The sequence below is a fragment of the Piliocolobus tephrosceles genome, chromosome 10 (assembly GCF_002776525.5).
Source record: "Piliocolobus tephrosceles isolate RC106 chromosome 10, ASM277652v3, whole genome shotgun sequence".
Classification (NCBI taxonomy): domain Eukaryota; kingdom Metazoa; phylum Chordata; class Mammalia; order Primates; family Cercopithecidae; genus Piliocolobus; species Piliocolobus tephrosceles.
In genome coordinates, this window is record NC_045443.1 from 15,286,634 (window position 1) to 15,311,424 (window position 24,791).

The window sequence follows — 24,791 nt, forward strand, 5'->3', positions numbered from 1 at the left end:
CACCATTCAGCTCAGCCTGTCTTGGTTGCTGAGTCCTTTTTGCCCAAGGAGACTGGCTCTTTCATCTTGTGTCACCAGCTTTGCTTCCTGTAGGTCTTGCCCTCAGAATAACTGTGTCATCCAGGACTCATAGAAAGCAAAGATGCCTGAGAATCACAAACTGATTTGTCTGTAAGGACATCGCCTGGCCTGGCCACTCCACACTTGATGCATTGGTTCTTTTAAGTTCTCAACCTCTGGCTCTATTTCCTTTCCTCTCCATTTTTCCTATCTTGTCTCTTGGTGAAGAGGCATTCACTTATAAATCTAGATGGTTCAATTTACTGTTAGTGACTTTCTCTGTTTTGTGTACAGCTCTCAATGCACCCCCTTCTTGGTCAAAAGGGGTGCAGAACTCAATTCCATTCAGGCCATGCCTAACCCAAGTGATCTCTCAATGTGATCCTTTAAATTTAGAAATTAACCAGCTATGACTCTTCAGGATGTTGGTCATCTCCATCCATTTGGTGTTCCCATCTGATTAGGGCTCCATTCCTGAGTTTCCAAAGGCTATTTTGAACCTCAGAGTGAGGGGGAATATGTATGCAAAGGCTCAGAAACTTCATTCGATATAGAATATGTTGATACTCAGCAGTATCTTCTTGTTGTAATTTCAGTATACATATGAAATCAAGGCTTCTGGGAGCCACATTCAATTTTTATGTATAAGAATCCAAGTTATCACAAACTTAGTAGCCTACAACAATCAAATTTACTATCGTAGAGTTCTGTAGATTAGAAGTATGACACAGGTCATGAGGGTCTCTCTGGAGGCTCTGGAGGCATTTTCCTGCCTCCTTCACCTTCTAGAAGCCACCTACATTTCATGGCTAATGATCCCCTTCCCTCTCCTCAAAGCCAGTAACATTATATATCTGTGATCATTCTTCCTTTGTCACATCTCCCCCTGACTTCAGCCTCTGACCTCAGCCTGGCAAGGTTCTTCACCTTTAGGGAATCATGCAATTAGGTTGGGCTCATCCGATAATCTAGGGTAACTTCTCTGTCTAAAGGCCCATTACCTCAATCATATCTGCAAATGCCCTCTTGCCATGTAAAGAAACATATTTATAGGTGCTACAGATTAGAGCATGAACATCTCTGGAGGTCATTATTCTGCCTATCACAGTCTTCTCTCTGGTCCCTAAGGATTCACATCTGTTTCACATGCAAAATATATTCATCTCAAGGTCCTCAATGTTCTCAACCCATAATAGTGTCTACTCAAAGTCCAAAATCTCATCAGCTCAAAAATCCCGTATCTCATCATCTACCTTGTATAAATCAGGCATGGGTGAAGCTCCAAGTGGCAACATGAGGTACTCTTCTTCAATGTAAATGTTCTGAAGTAATTGAGTTGCTATTGTTTCTATGGGTTTACACATTTTATCAAATGTTTCCATTTGATTATGGCATTCTGAGGCATTTTTATCAAAAGGGCCATGAGTGGCTTTTATTTTTTGTTTGTTTTTTGTTTTCTACAGGTTGCCATACTTCTACTGTATGTCATTTCAATCTTCCTATTCTCGGTCCAACTCTGAGTCTATGGTGGAGATGGACACATGTTTTCCTTACATTCCTATATTCTAGACTGGTATTTACCACAAATGGAGGAAAAAGCTAAACATAAGACTGAATATTGAACCCCTTGGTATTTCAATATTTTCCAAGTTTTAAGTCTAAAAATCATCAAAATCCATAGATGGTTTAGGTTCTGATTTTCTAGGACAGTAGTTTTAGCCAACATACATATAGACACAGACACACAGACACACACACACACACACTCACTCATATATACGCATTCATCAAATGGCAGTGGGGATTTGAAAATTATGTAATTTAATATAGCAGTTAGTGCAGTGTCTTTAGTGCCTTAGAAGTTTATTTTTATTTCTACCTGTACCAATGCACCTTTATAGAAAAAGCATTCTAAGATTAAAATACATTTCAGATTTCTTGGCAATTCCTTTCTTTTAGTACGTTTGCATTTGCTCCTCTACAAAATGAAACTCTTTCATTGTAAAAAAAATTATTTTACAGTAATTTTTGGGCCATTCATACCAATACATGTTAGAAATAAAACACATTACTACTGGGAACAATATTGTAATGCCACACAAAGTGCACAAACAGAATAAACTTGGCTGAACAGACAAAGGTATTTGGGAGACTATAATGAATACTCTGTAGATGACCAAGAGAGAAATGTTTACTTACTGAAAACTATGGCAATACTACATTGCATAATTCAAGATAATTTTTAAAATCTTGTTTCATCATACTTTAAATAAGACACATTTACAAGAGCTCATGTTTTCTTAGTGATGCTTGGCTTGAGGAATTTTTTAATTTGTAGTGAACAAAACTTCCTTTCTACTGAGCCTGAAAAAATGGCCTGAGAAAACTGTACAGTAAAGTTTCCAGTTTTTCATCAAAGCTACATGTGCCAATCAGTCATCCAAAAAGCAACATCATCATGTAATTCTGGATAATCAATTACAGAATTAAAACATAGCAACCATAAGTGACAGTGATCCCTTGCATTTATAAAAAGCATCACCATTTTTAACAATATTTATTGACCTAGAAGTCATGAATTATTCATAGCAGATAAAAGATCTCTAGTTATCTGATGGGATCCAATTCTACTCAATCTGCCCTCACAAAATGTTTGAAGCCTCCTGGCATTTTGCCCTTTGTAGGGGCTTGATTCTTCCAGTTATTTGGTTCACAAGAACATCTTGTATTTTAGTGAAGAATAAAACATCCTCCTATTGCAATGAATAATGAAGAAAATGTCTGCAATCCAATATTTTGAACACATATCATCATTTAAAAATTCCGGCTTGACTATATATTTTCCTTAATGTTGACATGTTAGTACTCTTGTGTTTTTAAAAGGCTTCTGAGTTTTGCTTCTGGGGTTATGCCAGGTCAAATTATTAACGTACCCTCCCTTTCCACTGAGGATATTTGACACGCTTCGCATTTTTTACATATTAAACATTACGCTCTTCTATCTTCCTCTACAATTTCCATCCTCCTCCCTTAACACTTCCTTCACATACTGCTGGGTCCTGAAAGCCAAATAAGAGGTTTTAACATGAAATCATAGGCAGAATTTGGAACAAAAATATTATTTTTAAAACTGAGTTGACTAACAATATAATGTAAGGCCATAAGATATTTTAGTAGTTTAATCACAGTTTCCTCCATTCTGGTTCTTCATTTTTTTCTAGCAATGGTTCAGGTTAAGTACTTTTCATGGATACTGATTAATCTAAATGAGTATTCCTAAGTAACATGGAAGACAGGACAAAGGAGGGAGAAGGGAAGAAAATATTCGTTGAGTGCCTACAATATACTTGGCATTTTGTTAGAAATTTTTAGACTACTGTAGTCAAATCAGACACTGGAGCCAAATTGCCTGAGTTGAATAGTAGCTCAACTGAAATCCCATCACTGCCTGTAAGATCGTGGGCAACTTACTTACTTACTTTGGACCTCAATCTTCTCATCTATAAGAACAAGGTGAATACATAAAGTAGTTCTGATCAATTTATGAGTTCATATGTGTGAAGTACCATGGCAATGGTTGGCTTATGGTAAATGATATGCTAATATCATTAGCTAATTAATATTAGCTAATTAGCTAATAATTAATATTTGCTAATTATTATGATTGTTAATTACTATTACTATTGTTTTATCTCACTTGGTTTGGGTCCATAAAAGCCCTACTATAAGATGGCTGTTTTCATCAGCATGTTACAGCAGAGGAAACTAGGGTTCACCAAAGTTAAAGAAGCTGATCACTCACACAGTTAATAAATGGTCTGTCTTATTCCAAACATATGGTCCTGCCAACGAAGGAAAGTGAGGGCTAATGAGTAAGCTCTATAAGGTGTTAAAAGGACCTTTCCTATGACAGAATCAGTAAGATCTCAAAAGTCCTTCTTCCTTCTTAATCATCATTTAGTTCCTATCCCTTTCTTTCATTACTTTGTTGTCCTTTTAAACATTGGAATATAATTAATAGGTGAAAAAACTGTATATATTTAATGTTTATAATTTGATGTGTTTGGACATATACATATATCCATGATACCATCACCACAATTAAGGGTAATAAAAATATCCATCACCTTCAAAAGTTTCCTTGTGTTCCTTTCCCCTTTGTGTCTGTTTTATATGTCTGTTGTATGTTAAGAACACTTGACATGAGATCTAACCTCTTAACAAATTTTTAAATGCACAACACCATATTGTTAATTAAAGGCACTTTGTTGTAAAGCAGATATCTGGAACTTATTCATCATGAATAACTGTAACTTTATGCACATTGAACAACAACTCCTTCTTTCCCCTTGCTGTCATGCCTGCCAATCACAATTCTATTTTCTGATTCTGTAAGTTTGGCTATTGTATTTGCCTTATATAAGTAGAATCATGAAGTATTTGTCCTTCAGTTGCTGACTTATTTCACTTAGCAGAATGTTTTCCAGGCCCATCCATGTTGTTGCAAATGGTAGGATTTCATTCCTTTTAAGGATGAATAATGTTTCATTATACATAGCCACTGCACATTTTCTTTATTCATTTGTATGTCACTGGGGACATGTGAAGCATTCCCTTAGCCTGGCTATTCTGAATAATGTTGCAATGCACATTGAAGTATAGATTTCTCTTTGAGACCCTGATTTCACTTCTTTTGGGCATATATCCAGCAGTGGAATTGCTGGATCATATTGTAGTTCTAATTTTAAATTTCTGAAGAACCTCCATACTGTCTTCCATAGTGGTTGCACCATTTTTTATTCTCACCAACAGTATACAAGGGTTCTAATTTCTCCATATCCTCATCAATACTTCTTGTCTTTTTGCTGTTGCTGTTATTGTTTTTATAATAGCCATTCTAACAGTTATGAGGTGATATCTCATTGCAGTTTTGATTTGCATTGCCATGATGATTAGTGATGTTGAGCAACTTTTCAAATATCTGCTGGCCATATCTATGTCTTCTTTGGAGAAATATCTATTTAAACATTATTCTCATTTTTAAATTTTTTCATTGAGACTTTTGTTTTTGTTTTTGAGGTTAAGTTGTAGGAGTGCCTTATCTATTTTTAAAATTAACCCCTTATCAAACATATGGTTTGCAGATATTCTCTCCCATTTTTGGGTTGCCTTTTCATTGTTGATTGTTTTCTTTGCTGAAGAAGCTTTTGAGTTTGATGTAGTCCCACTTGTCTATTTTTGCTCTGTCATCTGTGCTTCTGGTGGCAAATTCATGAAATCATTAAACACTCAACAAACTAGGTATAGAAGGAATGTGCCTCGATGTAATACTGTATATGGCAAATCCAATGCTAACATTATACTCAATGTTGAAAATCAAAGCTATTTTTCTAAAATTAGGAACAAGACAATGATGATCATGCTTATGACTTCTATTCAACACAGTACTGGAAGTCCTAGCCAGAGTAATTAATCAAGAAAAAGGAATAAAAGGCATCCATGATCTTATAAATAGAAAACCCTGAAGACTCCACTGAAAACACTCTTAGAACTAATAAATGAATTCAGTAAAGCTGTAGAATAATATTTATAGAATCAACAAACAAAAAACCCTTGCATATATACTGAACAAATTATTCAAAAAGAAATTAAGAAACAATCCTATTTAAAACAGTATCAAAGAATAAAAAACTTGGGGAAAACTTAAAAACTTAACCAAGGAGGCGAAGACTTATAAATTGAGAACTATAATACATTGATGAAAGACATTAAAGACGATACAAATAAATAGAAAGACATTTTGTGTTAATGAATTGGAAGACTTATAATGTTAAAATGTTCATCCTACACAAAGAAACCTACATATTCACTGCTATTCGCACCAAAATACAAGTTTCTATTTCTTACAGAAATAGAAAATATAATTCTAAAGTTTATATGGAACAATAAAAGACCCAGAATAGCCAACACAATTTCAAGTAAGAACAAACTTGGAGGCATCACATTTCCTGATTTCAAACTATATTATAATGCTATAGTAATTAAAACAGTATCATATTGGCATAAAACAGGCACATAGACCAATGGAACAAAATAGAGAGCCCAGAAATAAACCCACACATACGGTCAAATGATCTTCAACAAAGGCACCAAGAATACACAATAGAAAAAGGATAGTCTCTGCAACAAATGGTGTTGAGAAAACTGAATATTCATGTGCAAAAGGATGAAACTGGACCTCTATCTTATATCATACACAAAAATCAACTAAAATGGATTAAAGACTTAAATGTAAAACCTGGAACTATAAAACCCCTAGAGACAAAATAGAGGAAAAGTTTCACGACATTGGTCTTTTTCTCCTTCTAATTCCAACATTAATAACATGTGAATTGCTATGAAGATAATATAATTTTGAAATACAATAAATAAGAGGAAAAGCTTTTCCACTCCTTCTCATAAAAATCCCACTGAACTTACAGTATTTCCAACTTACTGCCTCCCTAAAGGCCTCCCCAAATATTTCTCATTGATTTTTCTTCTTCCTATTGACTCCTATGGCATTTATGGCCAGAACAAAATAGCTAAAACTTGGTTATATACAATTTAAATAGCTAAGTTGCACATAACACAAGATGTACATTTCTGATAATAAATAGCTTACCAAATTTCACTTTTTAAAAACTCATGATGAGCTCTACCATTTATTAAAGTTTCTCCTTCTCTATCCTTTCCTAGTTGTATTTTCAAATAGGCCTTGGGCCTGAATTGAGTCAAAAAGCAGTAATTCTAGAATCTGTAGCTTAATTGCGTATCTACATCAATCTTCTTGTTTTGCTAATGCATTGCGGTCACGTCAGATATCATCACTGAGGGGAATTAGGTATAGGGTACACAGGAACTCTCTATTATTTTTGCAACCCTGTATAATTATGTAAAATTATTTCAATATAAAAAGTTGTAAAAATCATTTATTCTGCTGAACACATACTATCACTGGCTGATTTTGAATTGTAAGTTATACATACTCAGGAAAACACTATGGTCCCTGAGGACAAGAAAAATTTTACATAGTTCTTTGAACCTCTCCCACAAATATTAGCATTTTATTGGGCTTATAGGGGGAGGACTGAAGAAAGGGTGGAAGAATTGGGAACACAGTAGGATTTTAATAAATATTTATAAACTGATAAGTGAGAGACATAAAAAATCGTGGGTTACATTTTGGGACCTGAAGATTCAAATGTACTGTGTTCTTGATTTTACCCCTTTTGAAGCACTGCTAAAAAGTAGATTCAAGATACGAAATAGTTGAATGGAAAAAAAGTCCCAGGTTTTGGAACAGTTCACTATTATTCATACTACCATGTGCGGTTGAGTCTTCCATTAAACCATCAAACTCAACATGTGCTTCCAAATGACTAGGAAGCTGGCTCAGTTGTTAGATTCAGTTGTAATTTATGGGGTTCTTACTGCAAAAATAACTTAATTACTTTTCAGACAAATAGTCACCATTTTTTATTCGTACTTTTTCTTTCTGACTTCACCTCTTAAATTAGTCCAATGGCACAAAACAAGAAAGAAATGTTTTAAAGATTCAAAAAACAGGAAATGCATCATTGAGGAAAAGATGTTATCTTTGTACCTAAAACAGTGGAAACTTAGGAACTTTTCTCAACACTGCTGTTCATTCTATTTACCATTGCATAAGTTTTATAAATGCCACCATCAAAGAGCAATTCAAAATCATTTTTCCAAATACTGGGGAAAGAAAAACGATCTGACTTTAATTTGGTTTTATCTAAGACGTAACTATATGGAGCAAGGTGTCAATAAGCTCAAGGTTATGGGTTCAACTCCTATATGGCTACTTAGTTTGTGTCAGCAGAAAATTTGTAACAGGGACAGAGACTATATGTTTAATCCCCAAACACTTACCATGCAATCTAGCTCAATCCATTCCCACTATTACCAAATAGCACAAAGTATCATCTTAAAATCAAAGTTCATCCTGTCACAATTGTTGAGGCTTACATTTTATTTTTAAACAAAATTCACCCTTCTATGATGTAAACAAAAAGTTCTAGTTTTAAGGAACCGCAGGAAAGTTTCCCATGTGCTCTGGCCCACAGAATATGTTTTTACTCACGTAGTCTACTCTCACTAGAATGTAAACTCCATGAAGGTAGACAGCTCCTTGTTTTATTACTATAGTGTCAGTATACACCCAACAGGGCCTGGCACTCAATGCACTGAATGTGCAGCTCACAAAAAGTGATACGATTTTCTGAAGCTGAAAACACATGCCTCAAATGGAAATTGAGTACTCAGCAAACTTAACACAATGATTCCCAAAGTGTGGGCCCCAGACTAGTAGCATCAGCGTCACTGAAGAACTTGTTAGAAATACAAATTCTCTGGCCTCAGTGCAGACCTACTGAATCAGAATCTCTGGAGGTGGGGTCCTGAAACATACATTTTAACAAGCCCTGCTGGTGATCCCGAGGCATGGTAAAGTTTGATATCAACTGTTATAACCCAGTAAAAAAATACATTTCCAAACTCAGCTCTGGTTTGGTTTGCAGCAGCAGTGCTAAATCACATGCATTCAGCCATTTTAGTACAAAAGTATTCATACATATCTTGGAACAAATGCCTGGGAAATGAGTTTCTGCATAGGATAGATATTTGGGCCAATAATGGTTGATAATTGTTATGCACTTTCTGTAGCAATGTGTCTTGATTCCTAAGAAAAGCATGGGAGAGAGAAACAAGAGACATAAAATATAATATTAAGCAGGAGATTATAACTGTGAGGCTTCTCCCCAGCTCACCTTGGTTATGGCAAATCTCCTAAACAGAAGTTATTTACTGACCACAGAAGTAATGTGATATAGTGTTAATGTGCTTACACCAAGAACCAAAGACCTATGTTTTTGTTAACCAGTTGTAAGTTATCCAAAAAGTGACATAATTTCACTAGAATTTCTCATCGTTTCAATGAGCTAAATAATACCAAAGTGGAAAATTCTATGATTCAATGAGAGTGTCACAAGGGTCTATAATGTTCCAAAACAAACATTTCCAGATGATAGAAAGTGGGGAGGGATAATAGACATGCTGGATCCAAAAGGCTCCTGATGCACCAGGATAATTGATTAAATCTAACAAAATAATACTTAAGAGGATGAAAATAAACATCTATACCTGGGTGAAACATACATACATTTCATACATTGCTCAGGTACAGATTTGGGAAGGTTTGGCTCAGCAATGACATACATTAAAAACAAACAAACAAACAAAAAAACAGTCTCCATTTGCAATAAACTCCCCATGAGCCAACATCATGTTGTCTCTCATCCTGACACCAACAGTGACCTTAGGATGCCTCAGCAGAAACAAAGGATCTAGAAGCAAAATCACAGTTATGCTCTGATCTGTTCTGGGTACACCACATCTGAAATGTCTGTCTTCGATTTCAGGTCCACATTTCATGGAGTGTATTGTAGAGCAAAAGAGAAAGGATGATGTCACAGGGGTAAACTAAGAGACCCTTTGTAGCTAGACTATAGAAGAAGAGACTCAGGCATGAGTCAAGGCATGCTGGCTATATTCAATTTTGTGAAGGGCTGTCATAAGAAGAGGGATTTATCATGCTCTACGTGACACTGAGGGGATAAAGTTAAAGTCAATGCCTACAAGCTACAGAAAAACCTTTGGTTCCAAAGAAGGAAAAGCAACAAACAGGAAGAACTGTTGGAATAATTGTATGCGTGAATTCAATCAAACACTAATGTAAGGGTTTTGTCTATGTAGTTAATACCAGTAGACCGATAGTAGTAAAGGAGACTACCCCTGATAATATGGGTGGGCCTCACCCAATTCTTGGAAGGCCTTAAACGAAAAAACTGAGGTTTCCTAGAGCAGAAGAAATCCTGCCTTAAGATTGCAACATTATCTCCTGCCTGAGTTTCCATCCTGCCAACCTTACAGATTTCAGTCTTGCCAGCTGCCACAATCAAAAGAGACAATTCCTTTGAATGAATGAATGTGAGTGGGTGTGTGTATTCTATTGGTTGTGTTTCCCTGGGGAACCCTGACTGATACAGTTGTGCAAAGGCGGATGTGCAAATGATCTACTTCCGGTCATGATGCATTCCTGTCACTGGAGACAGTCAAGTTCAGGCAAGGAAACCACTTTGGTCATAATAAGGAGGCTATTTAAAATATATGACCCTTGATACAATTTTAAAGCACGTGTGCCAAACTAGATGACATAGTCTAATTCAAATTTTTCATTTATTTATTAAGTCCTAGTATGTGTCAAATACTGTGTGAGGCTCTAGAAGTATAATGAACAGAAACAGCTACTGCTTTGCCTTTTTGGAAGGTACATGTATCCTGCACAATATGCACGGGTACCAGACCAGCTCTTTTTGAACACAAAATTGGTGCTTAACAGATACTTGTTGAATGAACAACTGAATGGATAAAAATATATTTTAAGACTGTAGAGAAATAGATAAATACACACACATACACATACATGTACATATATGTTAACTGAAAAATCTATCAAAAATATTAAAATGTTTTAATTTATATAACGATAAGATTTGATTATTAAAACATTATATAAACACACCATGTTTCCTTATCCGATAAGGCATAAGTCTAAGTTATTGTCCTAAACCCTCCTCTCCTTTTTGACTGCCCACTTTACATACTGATACTTAAAAAAAAAAATCAACTCAATGTCTCTTCATGTGACATATTTGAAACCAAAAATTCCTAAGGCATTGAAACTACAACCTCTGGATATGCTGTCACATTCCTCCCTGTTGGGCAGTCCATGGAGGAACACAAAGAGCCAACTGCTGGACTCAATGTATTCATCTGGCCTTCAGTAGCAGACAGCCAAAGAGTTCACCATGCTGCTTCTCCAAACAGAAATGTTAAGAAACATAAGGGGGAAAAATGAATGCAGATCAATAATAACAGAACCTTAGTATTAAGCCCACATTTGTATCAGACTTGTAATTTTTCAAAATACCTTCAATGCCATAATTTCATTTTGTAAAATGCATTCTGTAAAAATTTTACCTGCATTCTGTAAAAATTGAAAAAGAACAAATGAATCCATCATTGGGCAGATGAACAAAAGGAGATAAGGATGAAATTAAAATGAGGTTTTAATCTCAATCTTTACAGTCAATTGTGTGCTTCTTTACTATCAGATCGTAAGGACAGGACACAGTGTAATGTAGGCTATTTACATAACAATGAGAAACACATTCTTTAGCAAAAGATGATTCACCAGTTTTTTTTTTTTTTTTTTTTTTTTTTTAACACTTGATCTGAGGCTAAAGAAATAGAATACTGCATTGCAGGAGAACGCTCTTTTATATAAAAGTTGCTGAGAATTTTGGCTATTTTGGTTAATAACGCACGTGGTACTCCCAGAGGGCTTTGCCATGCATTGGTTATCTATTGGTTACTGTGAATTCTTTATAAAAACAAGATCCATCAGGTTTTACAAAGTTTGTATGATAAAATTCTAATGGTCATTTCATTTCCTAATATAAAATATCTGAGAAGATGTGGAAAATAACTGAATGATACAAAATGAAAACCTTTGATAGCAAAGTTGCAAGAGCCTTGTGTTGAGTCATAGACTGGAATTCTAGACTTGGCTCTAGCACCAACAAGCTGGGTGATCTCGCCAAGGATCTCTCTCACGTGTATCTCTCATACGTATGGATAAGCTTTACATATTTGTTTATTCATGCTGAAATTATCTATTTCAGACTGCCTGGCCTTTACAATATAGCAACTCATTTTCCATGGGATGGAAGAAATTATGGCTGTTTTTCTGAAACCACATCAATTTTCAAAGGCAGCTGTAGCAACAGACATGCATTTGCACTGGAATTTTGGCTTCAAGGCCAGTACCACCTTGAAAATCTGGCTGATTTCCGCAAACCCATAATTTGGAGAAATACCAGAAATAAAAAGGGGAATTATAAGGATGATTTAAAATTTTCTTCCCTCCACTTAAAGTTAGTCTTTTAAAGTTGCCAAGAAAACAAGTCGAGATCAAAATGGAATTAATAGATAGCTGGTATTTAACTACAGAAACATTTCAATGAATAAATTAGCCATTAGTTTAAAATAAAGGACAATTCAATTTTAATAATATATTCCAATAAAAAAAGCAAGAACAGAGATACGTCCTTTTGGCTTTGAAAAATAATTCTTGATTTTGTTTTGTTTTGTTTTCCAGTATTGTTTTCCCCCCAATTATATTTTTCTTAAGAGAAAAGCCTTAACTAAGAAATGGTCATTGTCAACCTGCAAAGTACTTAGCCACCTACCAGTAACAATTAATTTTCATTTTTTTCTAGTTTTTTGTTTACTTTTATTTTCCTATGCCATCTTAAGCACCATTTCTCTTTTTTCTTCCTGGGCATACAGGAAAGGTCAGCAATGACTTATAAATTGCACAGAGGTCTGCCTTTTATACATACACACGAGCATACACCTGCAGTTTGAAAACATGGCTTCATTGGTCTTGGGGTAGAAAAAACAAATTACAATGGACTCATCTAGGCTGTTTGCCTCTTTTTGCTTTTCTGTCTTTGCAGGTAAAGGAAGATACAAACGCTGTAAAGCCACAGGTAACCAGAGCACTATATTTTAGGACAACAGAAAGGCTCCTTTTTTCTAACCACACCCAAACTTGTCTCAAAACCACCTCCCTCCCTTTGGTCCAATTCTTTAAAAAACAATTATTCCTCTAACCACCGACTACGCAAGGAATCAATAGGCCTCATTTCCGGTAATCTTTCAATTTCATAAACCAACTAGGAAAAGCTTCTTTACATGCACACATGTGTTAAGGAGCCATGCAAGCTGTGCATCCACATGGGCAGAGGGAAGCATAATCTGCCCTTTTTCTTATCTTGATTAATGTTTTTAGCAAATTTACCATAAAGATTATATAATCTTATGTCTACACTCCCATGTTCACTGCAGAATTTTTCACAACAGCCAAGATATGAAAACAACTTAATGCCCATTAATGGATGAATGGATTTTAAAATGTCATTTTATATTTATATAGATATGTGTGTATATATATGTGTATATATATATATACACACACTCATACACACACACATACACACTATGGAATGCTATTCAGCCTTAACAAAGCAGAAAGTTCTATAATTTCCAACCATATGGATAAACACAGAGGAAATTATGCTAAGTGAAATAAGTCTGGCCCAGAGAAACAAATACCATATGATCTCACTGATATGTGGAATCTAAAATAAAGTTGAACTCATAGACACAGAGAGTGGAATGGTGGTTAACGTCACTGGGAGAGGTATCAATGGGCCAAATGGGGGCATTGGTCATAGGGTACAAAGTTTCAGTTACACAGGAGGAAGAAGTTCTGGTGATCTATTGCACAGCATGGTGACCCTACTTCATAACAATGTACTGTACACTTCAAAATTGCTAACGGAGAGGATTTTAAATATTCTAACCACAAAGAAATGACAATTGAGGAGATGGATATGCTAATTCACCTGCTTTGATCATTCCATAATGCATGTATGTATCAAAACATCAAAGTATATCCCATAAATATTTACGGTTACTATTTGTCAACTAAAAATAAAACAAAAATCTGTGATTGATGGTGAAAAATATATAGAATCTTAGAAAATAATGCTCCAAAAGTTTAATGGCTAGTTGGGTCCTCAAGGAGGTAAAAACTGAGATACAGGGTTGTTGTCTGTGTTCACATTCACGTGGTATGCACAGCCAAGGCTACTTCTTATACCTGTGGTCCTCAAGTGGACCTGAAATCTATGTGATATTAGAGCCACGAATAAACTTGTTATATCTTTCTGAAAAGTCCATTTTAGTTACTGAGTTTTAGGGAAGATTGTTTTTATGTTTAAACAAACAGATATATTAGGAATTCATAGTAAGTTTTGCATACATTTTATATAACTATAAAACATGCAAAATACTTACATGATTCTGAGATGCTTACATATCCCAAACCCCCTAGATCTTTCTTTCTCCTATTAGAAGTACTTTGAAAACAATGTTCAAAAAGCATCATACTATGCCATTCAGTCTGAAGAAGGCGAAAAATTGGTATATAGCTACTTCAGTAGAGAAAAAGTTCTAAAACACAAAAAGGAGTTCTATAGCATAAGAAAATTGATCTATCCGAGATGTGACTGATGTTTCTGTTTTTTTTATTTTATATATATGAGATCTCATAAATATATCTCAGTCTGAAGTATACATATATTTTAAAGCAGGTTTTGGTGGTTATCTTAAAAGTCACATTTAAAATTAGAATAGTCCCTGTCCCACTTAAAAATAAGATGAAAAAAGCTTTTAAAAACCTTTTTATAATTGACAGAGAATAAAGCAGGCAAGAACAAAAAATAGGACGAAAAATCACTTCTCTTTGTGCCACAGAAAAAAATATCACAAGCTTGTTTGTTTTTGGCACCCAGTTTATAGCCTAGCAATCTGAGTCTATGAACTTAAGCCTTCATGGATGAGTGCACCAATTGGCTTTTGAATTACAGGATAGCATTACTCAATTAACTTTGAGACTAGCCCTTTCAAGCAATATAGTTAGCTGTGGCACACAATATTTCAGTTCTAAAATGAGAATGTCAACTGTGAAACTAAATTTACAATTTCAGTTGTTTCTCTATCAGCCCCCTCCCACACTTACTATGAATTTGAATAATACAACTACAAGAAGCATTGAAATAAAAATGTGTGCATTCTAGGCTTATTGGCAAGTCTTATCACTTTAATTACTTGGAACTTGTCAAAATATAGGCTGATGCACGCAAGGAAATCTGTGCCCTGCACGCCACATTATTAATGCTTCACCCTTGGCCAATGAAAGTAAATGTTTACCCGGCTGGGGCAACAAAAGATAGAAAGGGCTGGGAAATCATGACCCTACACTTTGCAGCGTCCCCATAGAGTTCACCGTACTATCCCTATGCCAGCAAGCTCACTTGAAGACAGAACTGCAAGATACAATTAGAAGGAACAAGAATTCCCCCAGTACAGCAGACCATGTAAATACTTATATATTACACACATGTGAGTGCACATACATGCATCCCTCACATGTTTTATCAGTACTCTTTAGTAATTAGTACCTTATTAAATTTTGCCTCTGCTGACATGTCTGTGGTCAAACTGTCAATGAAAAAGTTCTGGTAAATGTTAAATTCTGTTTTAAATACAGAGGGCCTATCTATCACCTGGGCTTAGGAAGCCATCTGCCACATACCAGAAGCACTTTCACATTTAAAGGTGTTAATTTATTGGTGACACTAACATATTTCTGGCTTTTTACAAGATTAAATATAAGCCATATGAAGTATTGTTATGATCATCTGTAGTCAAGCTATAGTTGACATTAACCAGATTTTAGGTTGAAGAAAGAGAAAAAGAGAGAAAGTATGTGTGTGTGTTCAGGGTATGCTGAGCAGGGATATGGAGTTTTTACCTTATAAGCTGTCTGACTTAGTGAAAACCAAAATACTCACTTGAATGTAAGTATATCTTTAATTGTATGTTTTCACTGTGGAACTTACAAATTAAAAAAGCATACCTTAACAAATTATAATAATATAAGCTAATTTTGAGCATTTGCAATGTGCCGGGAACACTTGCATGTAACAACTCATTCAATCCTAGTAACAACTGAGGTGCTATTATATGTTTTTCATAGTTGAAGAAATTGACAGGTTAAGTAACTTGCCAAAGTTGCCAAGTTCACAGGGCTAACAAAAGCTCACACTCCTGACTCCAAGCCATACGACTCCTTGTTAGCAAATGGGCAATAAGGTCTTGTTTATCCTCAATTCCTACTGGTATTAAGTGTGAGCAAAGTCGAGGGGACAAGGAAGACGTGAAGCCTCTGAAACAATTCAGTGAAGAGTTACTGAATTACATTCCAGCAGGTATAATTTCTTGCAGACTTAAACAAGCAAAAGTTACCTATAAAATTGATAAAGTCTCTGCAGTAGAAAGAGAAATGCGTGATACAATGATGAGGCAGAGACATCAAATAGCCACATTCACAAAGAATTAGAATCAACATAAATTCAATATTGTTGTAGTCTATTTTCAAAATGGTTGCATATGAGCCAGGCGTGGTAGCACACACTTGTAGTCCTACTTACTGGGGAGACTGAGGTGGGAGGATCCCTTGAGTCCAGGAGTTGGAGGCTGCAGAGAGCTATGATCATGCCACTGCACTCCAGCCTGAGTGACAGAGGGAGATCCAGTGTCTTAAAATGAAATTGGTAGATATGAAGTAGTCTGTGGTCATTTTCACTGAACTGTGGAAAAAGGCTTCACAATTATCACCCATGCATCAAACAAGTGCTACTTTTAAAATGTGAGGTGCAGTTACAGGTCTCAGAAAAATAATTTAATGTTGAAATAGGAAAACACTGTCTGTTTACAGATGACAGACAAAAAGGCAATTGTTAAAGGTATGCAGTCTGTCATTGTCATTTTCACCTAAATGAAAATAAACACAAATGGTGGAATGTATTTAAGGCAAATAGAGAAAACAGTCCAAAGAAGATTTGAATGTTGTTAGAGTTGGAAAGAAACTTAGTGAGCAATTTCAACCTGTGCATGTTACATAAAATAAAATGAAGTTCAGCAGAATCTGATCTCCCTGTGCAGGTGTTATCTTCAGCTCTGGATGTGAGTCGCACTTCTAGAGGCAGTGTATGGAGTAAGGACACAAGAAGATGATATCTAGAACCCTGGAAGCTTCAACTTTGAGAAGTGGGCAGACGAACAGCAAACCCATGAGAACAGCTAGTTAGGAGCAATGGAGAGACAGCAGCAAAGCCAAAGAGTGTGATGTCATGGGAGCCTGGGAAGGAAGGAATTTCAGGAGAGAATAAGCATCGGTGTGATGATAGAAAGAAGTCTAAGAAGATCAGAACTGGAAAATGGTCATTAGATGTGTTGGTTATTGTTTGGTAGTGACGTTAGCAAAAGCGATTTCAGGAGCGTGGTTATAACAGAAGATGGCTATGTTTTAAGCAATGAATGAGAGAATTAAAAAAACAGGTAAGACAGTAAGGGAAGAACTCATATTCAATAAGCTTGAAGAAAAGAAAAAGATGAAGCAGTGGACAAAGAAATGCGTAAGGAAAAATGGTCAGGTGAGAATGAGAGGAATAATTGAAACCATGTGGGAGAAAGGCAATGAAAACAGGTGTCCCAGCTCAGGCTGATGCATAAGCCTTGACAGGAGACACCCAGCTTGCTCCGAGATCATGAAGATGGGAAACGGATGGACACACGTACAGCTACGTGGTTCTCTCAGCTGAGTTTTTTTATGTTTGACTTCTTAAATCACATGTAGGTTATCTCAACAAACGATACAAGGTTTTTTAAAATCTCCTTCCCTTATTGCCCATGGGAAGTCTGGAATGAAGGAATAAACGGTCAGCCTCAAGCCTAGACCCTGCACTCACAAGGAGTTAGACAAGCTCTTGCTGGCAGTGCGCGTCTTCTCCCACACTCCCTTCCCTCCATCCTCCACTCACAGGAATCATTTCCTCATTCTCCAGATCCTTCCACCAGCTACGGAAATTAGGTTCTCACGCCATTAGGAAACACTGAGGAGATTAACAGGGAGGAGTTTAACTATCTTCAATCATGTGAAGGCTGGCAGGTTCTTAGCCTTGCCAACTATCTATTTTCCTTGCGTGGTTTCTGCCAGAGGCAAGAGCAAACAGCAAACAGAAGAAAAGGGTGGTAGCAGGAAAGAGTACTCTTGAAAAAATTAAAAGAAAAAGAAGAGACAAAGACTTAGAAGAGGGAAGATTACTGCTGAAATTAAACCAGAAGCAGGTTACAAAAGAAAGGTTGGTCACAGAATTAAAAAGCTATTATGTGTATTTGTCTAAGATTTTGTGGATTACCTAATGTATTGGATTATACAGCTTATTTCCAAACAGGTTTCCCTCTGCAAACATGCACCTACCAGATATCTGTTTGAGTCCTTCCCTGAGAACCAAAAGCTCTGTGTACAGTTAATTATGGTTCCTTCCTCCAGTAAGAGACTAAGGCAAGAGGTTACCCTGAAAGGTCATGCTGCCCTAATATTTTAGTAACCTCGACTTTGGAATTCTTTAATTGTAAGATCGAAGATATATTTTTCAAACTAGACATTAGGTACATTTTTCACTTCCACCATTTCACCCTTAATCTTAAAGGTCTGCTAGTGATTTCTCAGATGGGAAACAAAGTCTCTGAATTACTGATGTTAGCCAGAACTTGCTAATTTAAATTCACTGCAGAGGCATTCGCAATAGCTATCTTCCTTGAGGGCATGCACTCCTAAAGTTTCAGGAATCCTCAGGATTTTCGAGTGTTGGGCAATAATGCAATTCTGCTTCTGATAAAGCTAGATTCACTTAAGCATTTTTAAAGCACCTAACACATGCTTGACACTGGACTGTTTGCTGAGAATATAAAAATGAATGATATGTAAAATCAGTCCCTCAAGATCTCATACATAGAGAAAAGCACAAGTATGTATTTTATAATTTCCATGATCTGATTTCTTTGGAGGTTGTTAAAAATCAGAATGCCAAGACCTCTGATATCTCCATTATCTTGTATGTTATCAGCAAAGCTACTTCAACATAAATAAGCAAAAGGATATATAACAGTCAATTAGACAAAATAAAAGTTCCAGATGAAGAGACTTTATCTAAAAGAGTAACAAATGAGAATAGGAGAAATACCAACTACCCACCTGCCCAATCCCAAGAAACGATAATAAAGAAACACACTCACCCACACACACACACTACAACCACCACAATGAAAATCTTACCTGACTTGCCTACGCCTGCTCTCCCAAATATTGCCAGTTTGACCTCTGCACTTTTAGCCATGATGGGTGCTGGTAGACAATTTCTGTTGTTAAAACTAAAACACTGAGCAAATATTTTCGGTTCCAGTCTTTGGATTCACCATATCATTGTAAATCTTGAAAGAGTCCACAATCCTTAAACAAAAGAAATTTGGGAACTCATAAGAGACTGGAAAAATGAATTAATATTTATTAAGCATCTAGTATACGCCAGCCACCATTCACTTTATCAACATTTTCTAGTTTGATATTTACCACTATCCTGTGAGAGGTCTACGGTAACTTACTGTAAATGATTTAACTAAGAAATGGTAGATTCAGGACTTGGATTTTGATCTGGTTGGTACTAAAACATGCATTATCACACACAATAGCATTTCTAAAGTTCTTCCTCAAGAAATCTTTTAATGAAGGTATTGATTCTTGGTAGTAATAGAAAGTAAATACTTAAAGTATATGAATACACACATTTACCATCTATCTGTAAACATTCAGTGTACAAACACATGCAGTGGGGCAATGGAGAGAGTCACTTTTGGGCCTCTTCATGTCTCTTTGGGTTGAATAATATACATTCATATTAGTCAATTCCAATGCAACACAATTCAATTTTGCATCTCAAAGTTAAATTTTATCTCAATTCACTCTCGATCACATGATGAAGTCATGTGACAGATACAGATACACAGGTTCTAGGAATCAATATATAATATGTAGATTATATTTTTATATTTTGCTGGGCACCATGCCCTGGTACACAAACAATAAATGCCATGCTCCAAGTTATTATTCCTTTTCTATGATGACTTCAAGTAAATTAGTTTATAATGCTGTCTTAAAACTTGGGAAATAACATTACGTACAAAGTAAGCACATCTGATTTAGTTTGGTGCTTTAGGACCACGGAAACGTAAATTTGGAAAGAGCTTTGGTGGTGGTGGGGGCTGGAGTGGGGGTCATCTGAAGGAATCTTCTAGCCATTCTTCTAGCAAGAATCTTTCCTTAGGACATAACAATCATTCCATATTCCATGCCTGACTTACCACTTCCAGGTATGAAAGGTAGGCTCATTACTTCTGAAAGTTGCTTCATTTCTCCAATTAGGAGAAACTATCTTTCTAATATTGAGCTCTAATCTGTCTCCCTGTGGCTTCTACTCATTTGTCCTGGTTTTTCTCTATGAAATAACTCAAAATAAGTCAACTTTTTATTTCACTCAGAACGGTTCAAGGATCCTAGCATCTAGTAGGACACTGCTCCATCCTAGGCTTCTTTTTTCTAGGAACTTGAGGCCCAGCCTGTCCACTTGTTCTTCCTGGAATGTACACTCTCGTTTATGTTTTTTTGACCTTTACTCCCTTTTTCATCATGTGCATTGCCTCCTCAACATCTTAATCACTTTAAAAACGTGGTGTCCACTGCATTCCACTTTGAGATATGACCTGACAAACTGACCCAGTATAAATTCCCTGAGATTTTCACTATGGTTAATCTGCACACCATGGCTGTACTGTAGCACAGCCAATCACAATAAGCCTCACATCTTTTACATGGACTGCAGACCCCCTCATTCTGAACTTTTGCAATCAATGGCTTAAACCTAAATACAACACTGCACTTTTACCTGTGTTAAACTTAATCACATCAGTCTTCATAATTCATTCAGTTTTCAAGTCTGGAAAGACGTTTTAAACACAAATATGTTATCTAAATGTGTTAACTGTTCCTGCTAGACTTTTTCCATCTATAAATTTTTACAAAGAGCTTCTTAAGAGAGAGAAATAAAAAAGTGGAAACCCTTCTGAAAAAGTATTTCTACAAAGACATTAACATGTAATTTGTTTTCTTCCTTACGTATTTAAGCTATCATCCTGTACCTAACAAGGTTTTGTATTTGCTGATTTTCAAAGTGCCAGAGCTTCCTCTGAAGGAAGGAAAAATCAAGATTAACATTAGTTGTTGTTTTCTTCATCCTCAATAATGAAAAAGGGTCTAAGTAATCATTAATAACAAAAACCAGAAGTTTAAACATCTGCAATTTGTCCAGTTCTATATTTTTGGCTAAAGATAAAAAGATTTCCTTATTTGTCACTTTAGATGCATTCATTAAGAAAAGGCCCCTATGTCTTCAAGGTTTAGTGCTTCATCACAGAAACATAATATATGGAGATATATTCACTATTTAAATTATAAACGAGAAGAGGTACCGGCAAGTATTTCTTTGAAACACTGAACATGCAAGTGTCTGGAGCTAGTATAAACAATAATTTTCAATTTCATGCAAAACTGTTAATATCCATGGATATAAAATGCAAGTGATTATCTCTCTGATTAATATTTCATGAAAGTAGCCATCAAATGTGATTTAAAAAAAATGACAAGTCACATTTTTTAGTAACTCCTAAAAGGCCTCAGAGGCATAGGAATTTCACTTAAGAAAGAGAAATTGTGTGGGCTATTTCTTCCATTTATAACCTAATAAAGATACAGCTGGTTATTGTCAACCTAGTGTTATGTTTAGAAAAATCACTTAAAGGAAGACACAAAACTGACATGAGTTCTTCAACATTTTATTTCTCACACGAAAATGTGAAAAGTTACATTTGACAAGATAGAAAACAAACATAAATTTGTAAATTGTTGTAATAAGTAAACTGTTGCCAAGTTTCTGATGTTCACAATAATTCATAATCTGAGAGCTTCCATATGTGGATCTAAGAAAATCCATTTGTCCTAATGTTCTGCTGGAATATTCTGAGTAGGGCTGAAATTTGCCATTCACTTTTTATGTGGATGGTGCTTTATTAGGACAAAAACATCTCAGCTCCTATCACTCCTAGAGGTAAAGTCATACCTATTTAGTTTGAAGGTGTAGGGTTTTTTTTTTTCCTAAACATAAATTAAAGGAAAAAGGGAAAACGCTAGCCTCCAAATCCTGTATTATTAGTGATGCATTCATTGATTTATTCCACACTTAAGCTATGCACATACAAATAAAAGTAGTTCCCTTCGAAGAGCTTACACTCTGTTAGACCTATGATATTTAGATCACTGTAACCTTATTTACTTACTTATTTAAAGAAAGTTTTCATTCCTAATAAATCATTCTCAAGGCTATATTTATCAAAGTTCATGCTTTCTGCTTCCTCTTGGGGGTGGGGCAAGCAAGCATCTTTATAAGGTAATCATGCTTGGAACTTCTGTTTTCATGCGCTCATCAAAATCAACTGTAGCTATTTAGGGAAGCAAAGACCCTAGTCTAGTCCTGGAAATGAGATTCTCTTCTTTTTTGGCCTCCCCTTCTCTGGTTCTGAAATCAAGTTTTCCTGGTCTCACTACTAGGAATTCTCCCTCTTCTTATCACTACGCAGTACCCACAGCAAACCAGGATTAATTGTATAAGCCCCTTGGCTATTTAATGTTGCTCTGAAATCAACAGGTATCTCGCAATAATAAACAAACCCATTGTGGACTGCAAATCACTTGCTTTCAGGCTAGGGAGAAAATGCAGCTTTAAGTCACAAGGGCATTTTTCTTCTCAGCTAGGAGAGCCCTGTCAAGCCAGGCTGCCGGTGTTCACGTCTCCCTCTCAGCGAACCCTAAAGCCACCCTGGGAGGAGGACCCGGTGACCAAGAGGACTGACTCAGAGGCCGAGTGCGCTCAGGGGCTCGGAATGGGTCTGCAGGAAGTCGTCCCGAAAGAGCCACCTGGACACGTGCGTGACACTCACCTGTGCACACTCTCCAGGCCAGGAGAGCCACGATCCTCTGCAAGTTCGGAATGGGTCCCCCAAGATCGCGAAGCCCTCCCACGCTGCGCAGCCCCGGCTTCGGGTTGCGTTTCCAGTTGCTGGGCTGCGGTCGTGGGTGGGACTAGCCGCAGAAGCAAGTGCCACTGGCCCGGCGGGGGTCTCCTCACTCTAGCTCGCTCCGACTAGCGGCGGAGGGACTGCGGCAGGACGCGAGCTGAGCCGCGCCAAGGCCGCTGCGCTCCGCGGCCAGCATGCTGCAGTGCGGCGCTTCGGCGCCCCCTACTGGGTTCAGGGGTAGACTCCTCCCGCCGCGCTGCCTCCCAGGCCTGCGAGCTTGGGTCTTTAACTTGCTGCACCGAAGACGGGCTTCCCTTTTTCATTGGTCATTTCCAGGCCTCTAGGCTCTCACCGAAGGGCAGCTTTCCTCGGTTAAAAGCTTGCCTAAGAAAGCATCACTACGTGGTGTTTTCTATTCCTTACTTCAAGTGATCCTCACAATATCTCTTTGAAGTATCTTTAATTATCTCTCCATGATACCAAGAGGAAACTGAAGGAGAAGGTAATGCAAGGTTAGTAAATGGCTGGAATGAAATCCAGACTGGATTGGAAACTGAGAGATGCTAGGAAAAACAAACACGGAATTCAATTGAAATTCTACTCATATATTTGAGAAAGTTCCAAAAGCTTCTCGTCCTTCTCACAAGATCAGCATTTATAGGATTTGCATTGGAGTCATACTCCATTATTCTCAGACCGTAATAAAGACAATTAATATGCGAGCTGTGCTGGACCTGCTTTCATATCCCTCATCTGATTTGATTTTTACACCCTCTCTTCATGTAAGAACTAGTATTATAATTACCAGCCTTTCACAGATGAGGAGGTGAGCTTCAGAGAGGTTAAATGATCTCCCAGAAACTGAAACTTCTGAGCAAAGGAGCAGGAAACACTTACGTTATTATTTTTCCCTTACAAATCTGGGTATTCTTACCGAGTTACCAAGCGGCTTCCAGAAAACCAGTGTTATATAGAACAGACAGGGGCCTAGGGCAAACTGAACGATCTGCAGAATGTCATCAATGGGAAGGGAGGTAACCATGGGGGCAATTTCCAGAGTCCAGGCTGACCTGGAAAGTCACTGCAGCCACGAGTGAATGGCTGAATGGAACAGCTAGATCTATGGCAAAAGGAGGAGTTCCCTTAGCTGAGCACAAGTTGCCCTGCTAGTTCTTTGAGAAAGCTCAGACACTGTATGGTTTATGAGTTTCCTGATCCCTAATGTATCCCTCCCTCCACACCCACACATCTGGATTAGATGCCTCCCTCTATATCTCACAGGACCCTGTGATCTTATCATTGTGTTTGTGTCGTACTCATTTCTGCTCCTCAGTCCTCTCCGTTAAACTGTGAGCTCCCAGAAGCCAGGAATGTACCATGTGTGACTCTGGATTCCCAGCATCATCCATACAGTGTATATACCTACAGCCTGGCATATGGTAGGTAGTTAAAAATACCTACTGAATTGAAGGAATTAAGATAAAGAAGAAGTTGTGACAGGATATGTTTGAGCTTTTTTACATACTGAATTTAGGATACACCATCCAGTAAGAAACTGAATGTATGCGGCTGACATTTAAGAAAGAGGCCTGGAAAAGAGAGAGACTTTGGTGTCTTAGCATGCAGAAGACCTTTGAAGTCTAGGATGAGATAATAATTGCCTAGATTGATTATATAGAATCTTACAGAATTCCAATTACATGGAATTGTGTGGCATTAAGGTGTTCAGGTTTTACATGTTACCTTGTTTCCCACATTAAATCTTATACTCAGGGCAAGATTTAATTTAAAAAAAATCTGTGACCCTATATCGATAAATATACTATTTACAGAGACTTGAGTTGGAATTCCCACTTTGCCACTCTTATTTAATAGGAGTTACTGACCAGCCTGGCCAACATGGTAGAGACATCGTCTCTACTAAAAATACAAAAAATTAGCCA

At 36.8% G+C, this 24,791-nt stretch overlaps 1 protein-coding gene across 2 annotated transcripts in view; it reads right to left on the reverse strand.

Moving 5' to 3' along the window:
- RERG (RAS like estrogen regulated growth inhibitor) overlaps positions 1-22,992 on the reverse strand; it is a 118,558-nt gene extending 95,566 nt beyond the window's left edge. For both annotated transcript variants that reach the window (XM_023226144.2, XM_023226146.3), the window contains exons 1-2: positions 22,771-22,992; positions 19,001-19,174 (exon numbers count right to left, since the gene is read on the reverse strand). In XM_023226144.2, coding sequence (XP_023081912.1) covers positions 19,001-19,061 — 61 coding nt within the window. In that variant the 5' untranslated portion in view covers positions 19,062-19,174; positions 22,771-22,992. The remainder of the gene's footprint in view (positions 1-19,000; positions 19,175-22,770) is intronic.
- Between the last annotated feature and the right edge of the window lie 1,799 nt (positions 22,993-24,791).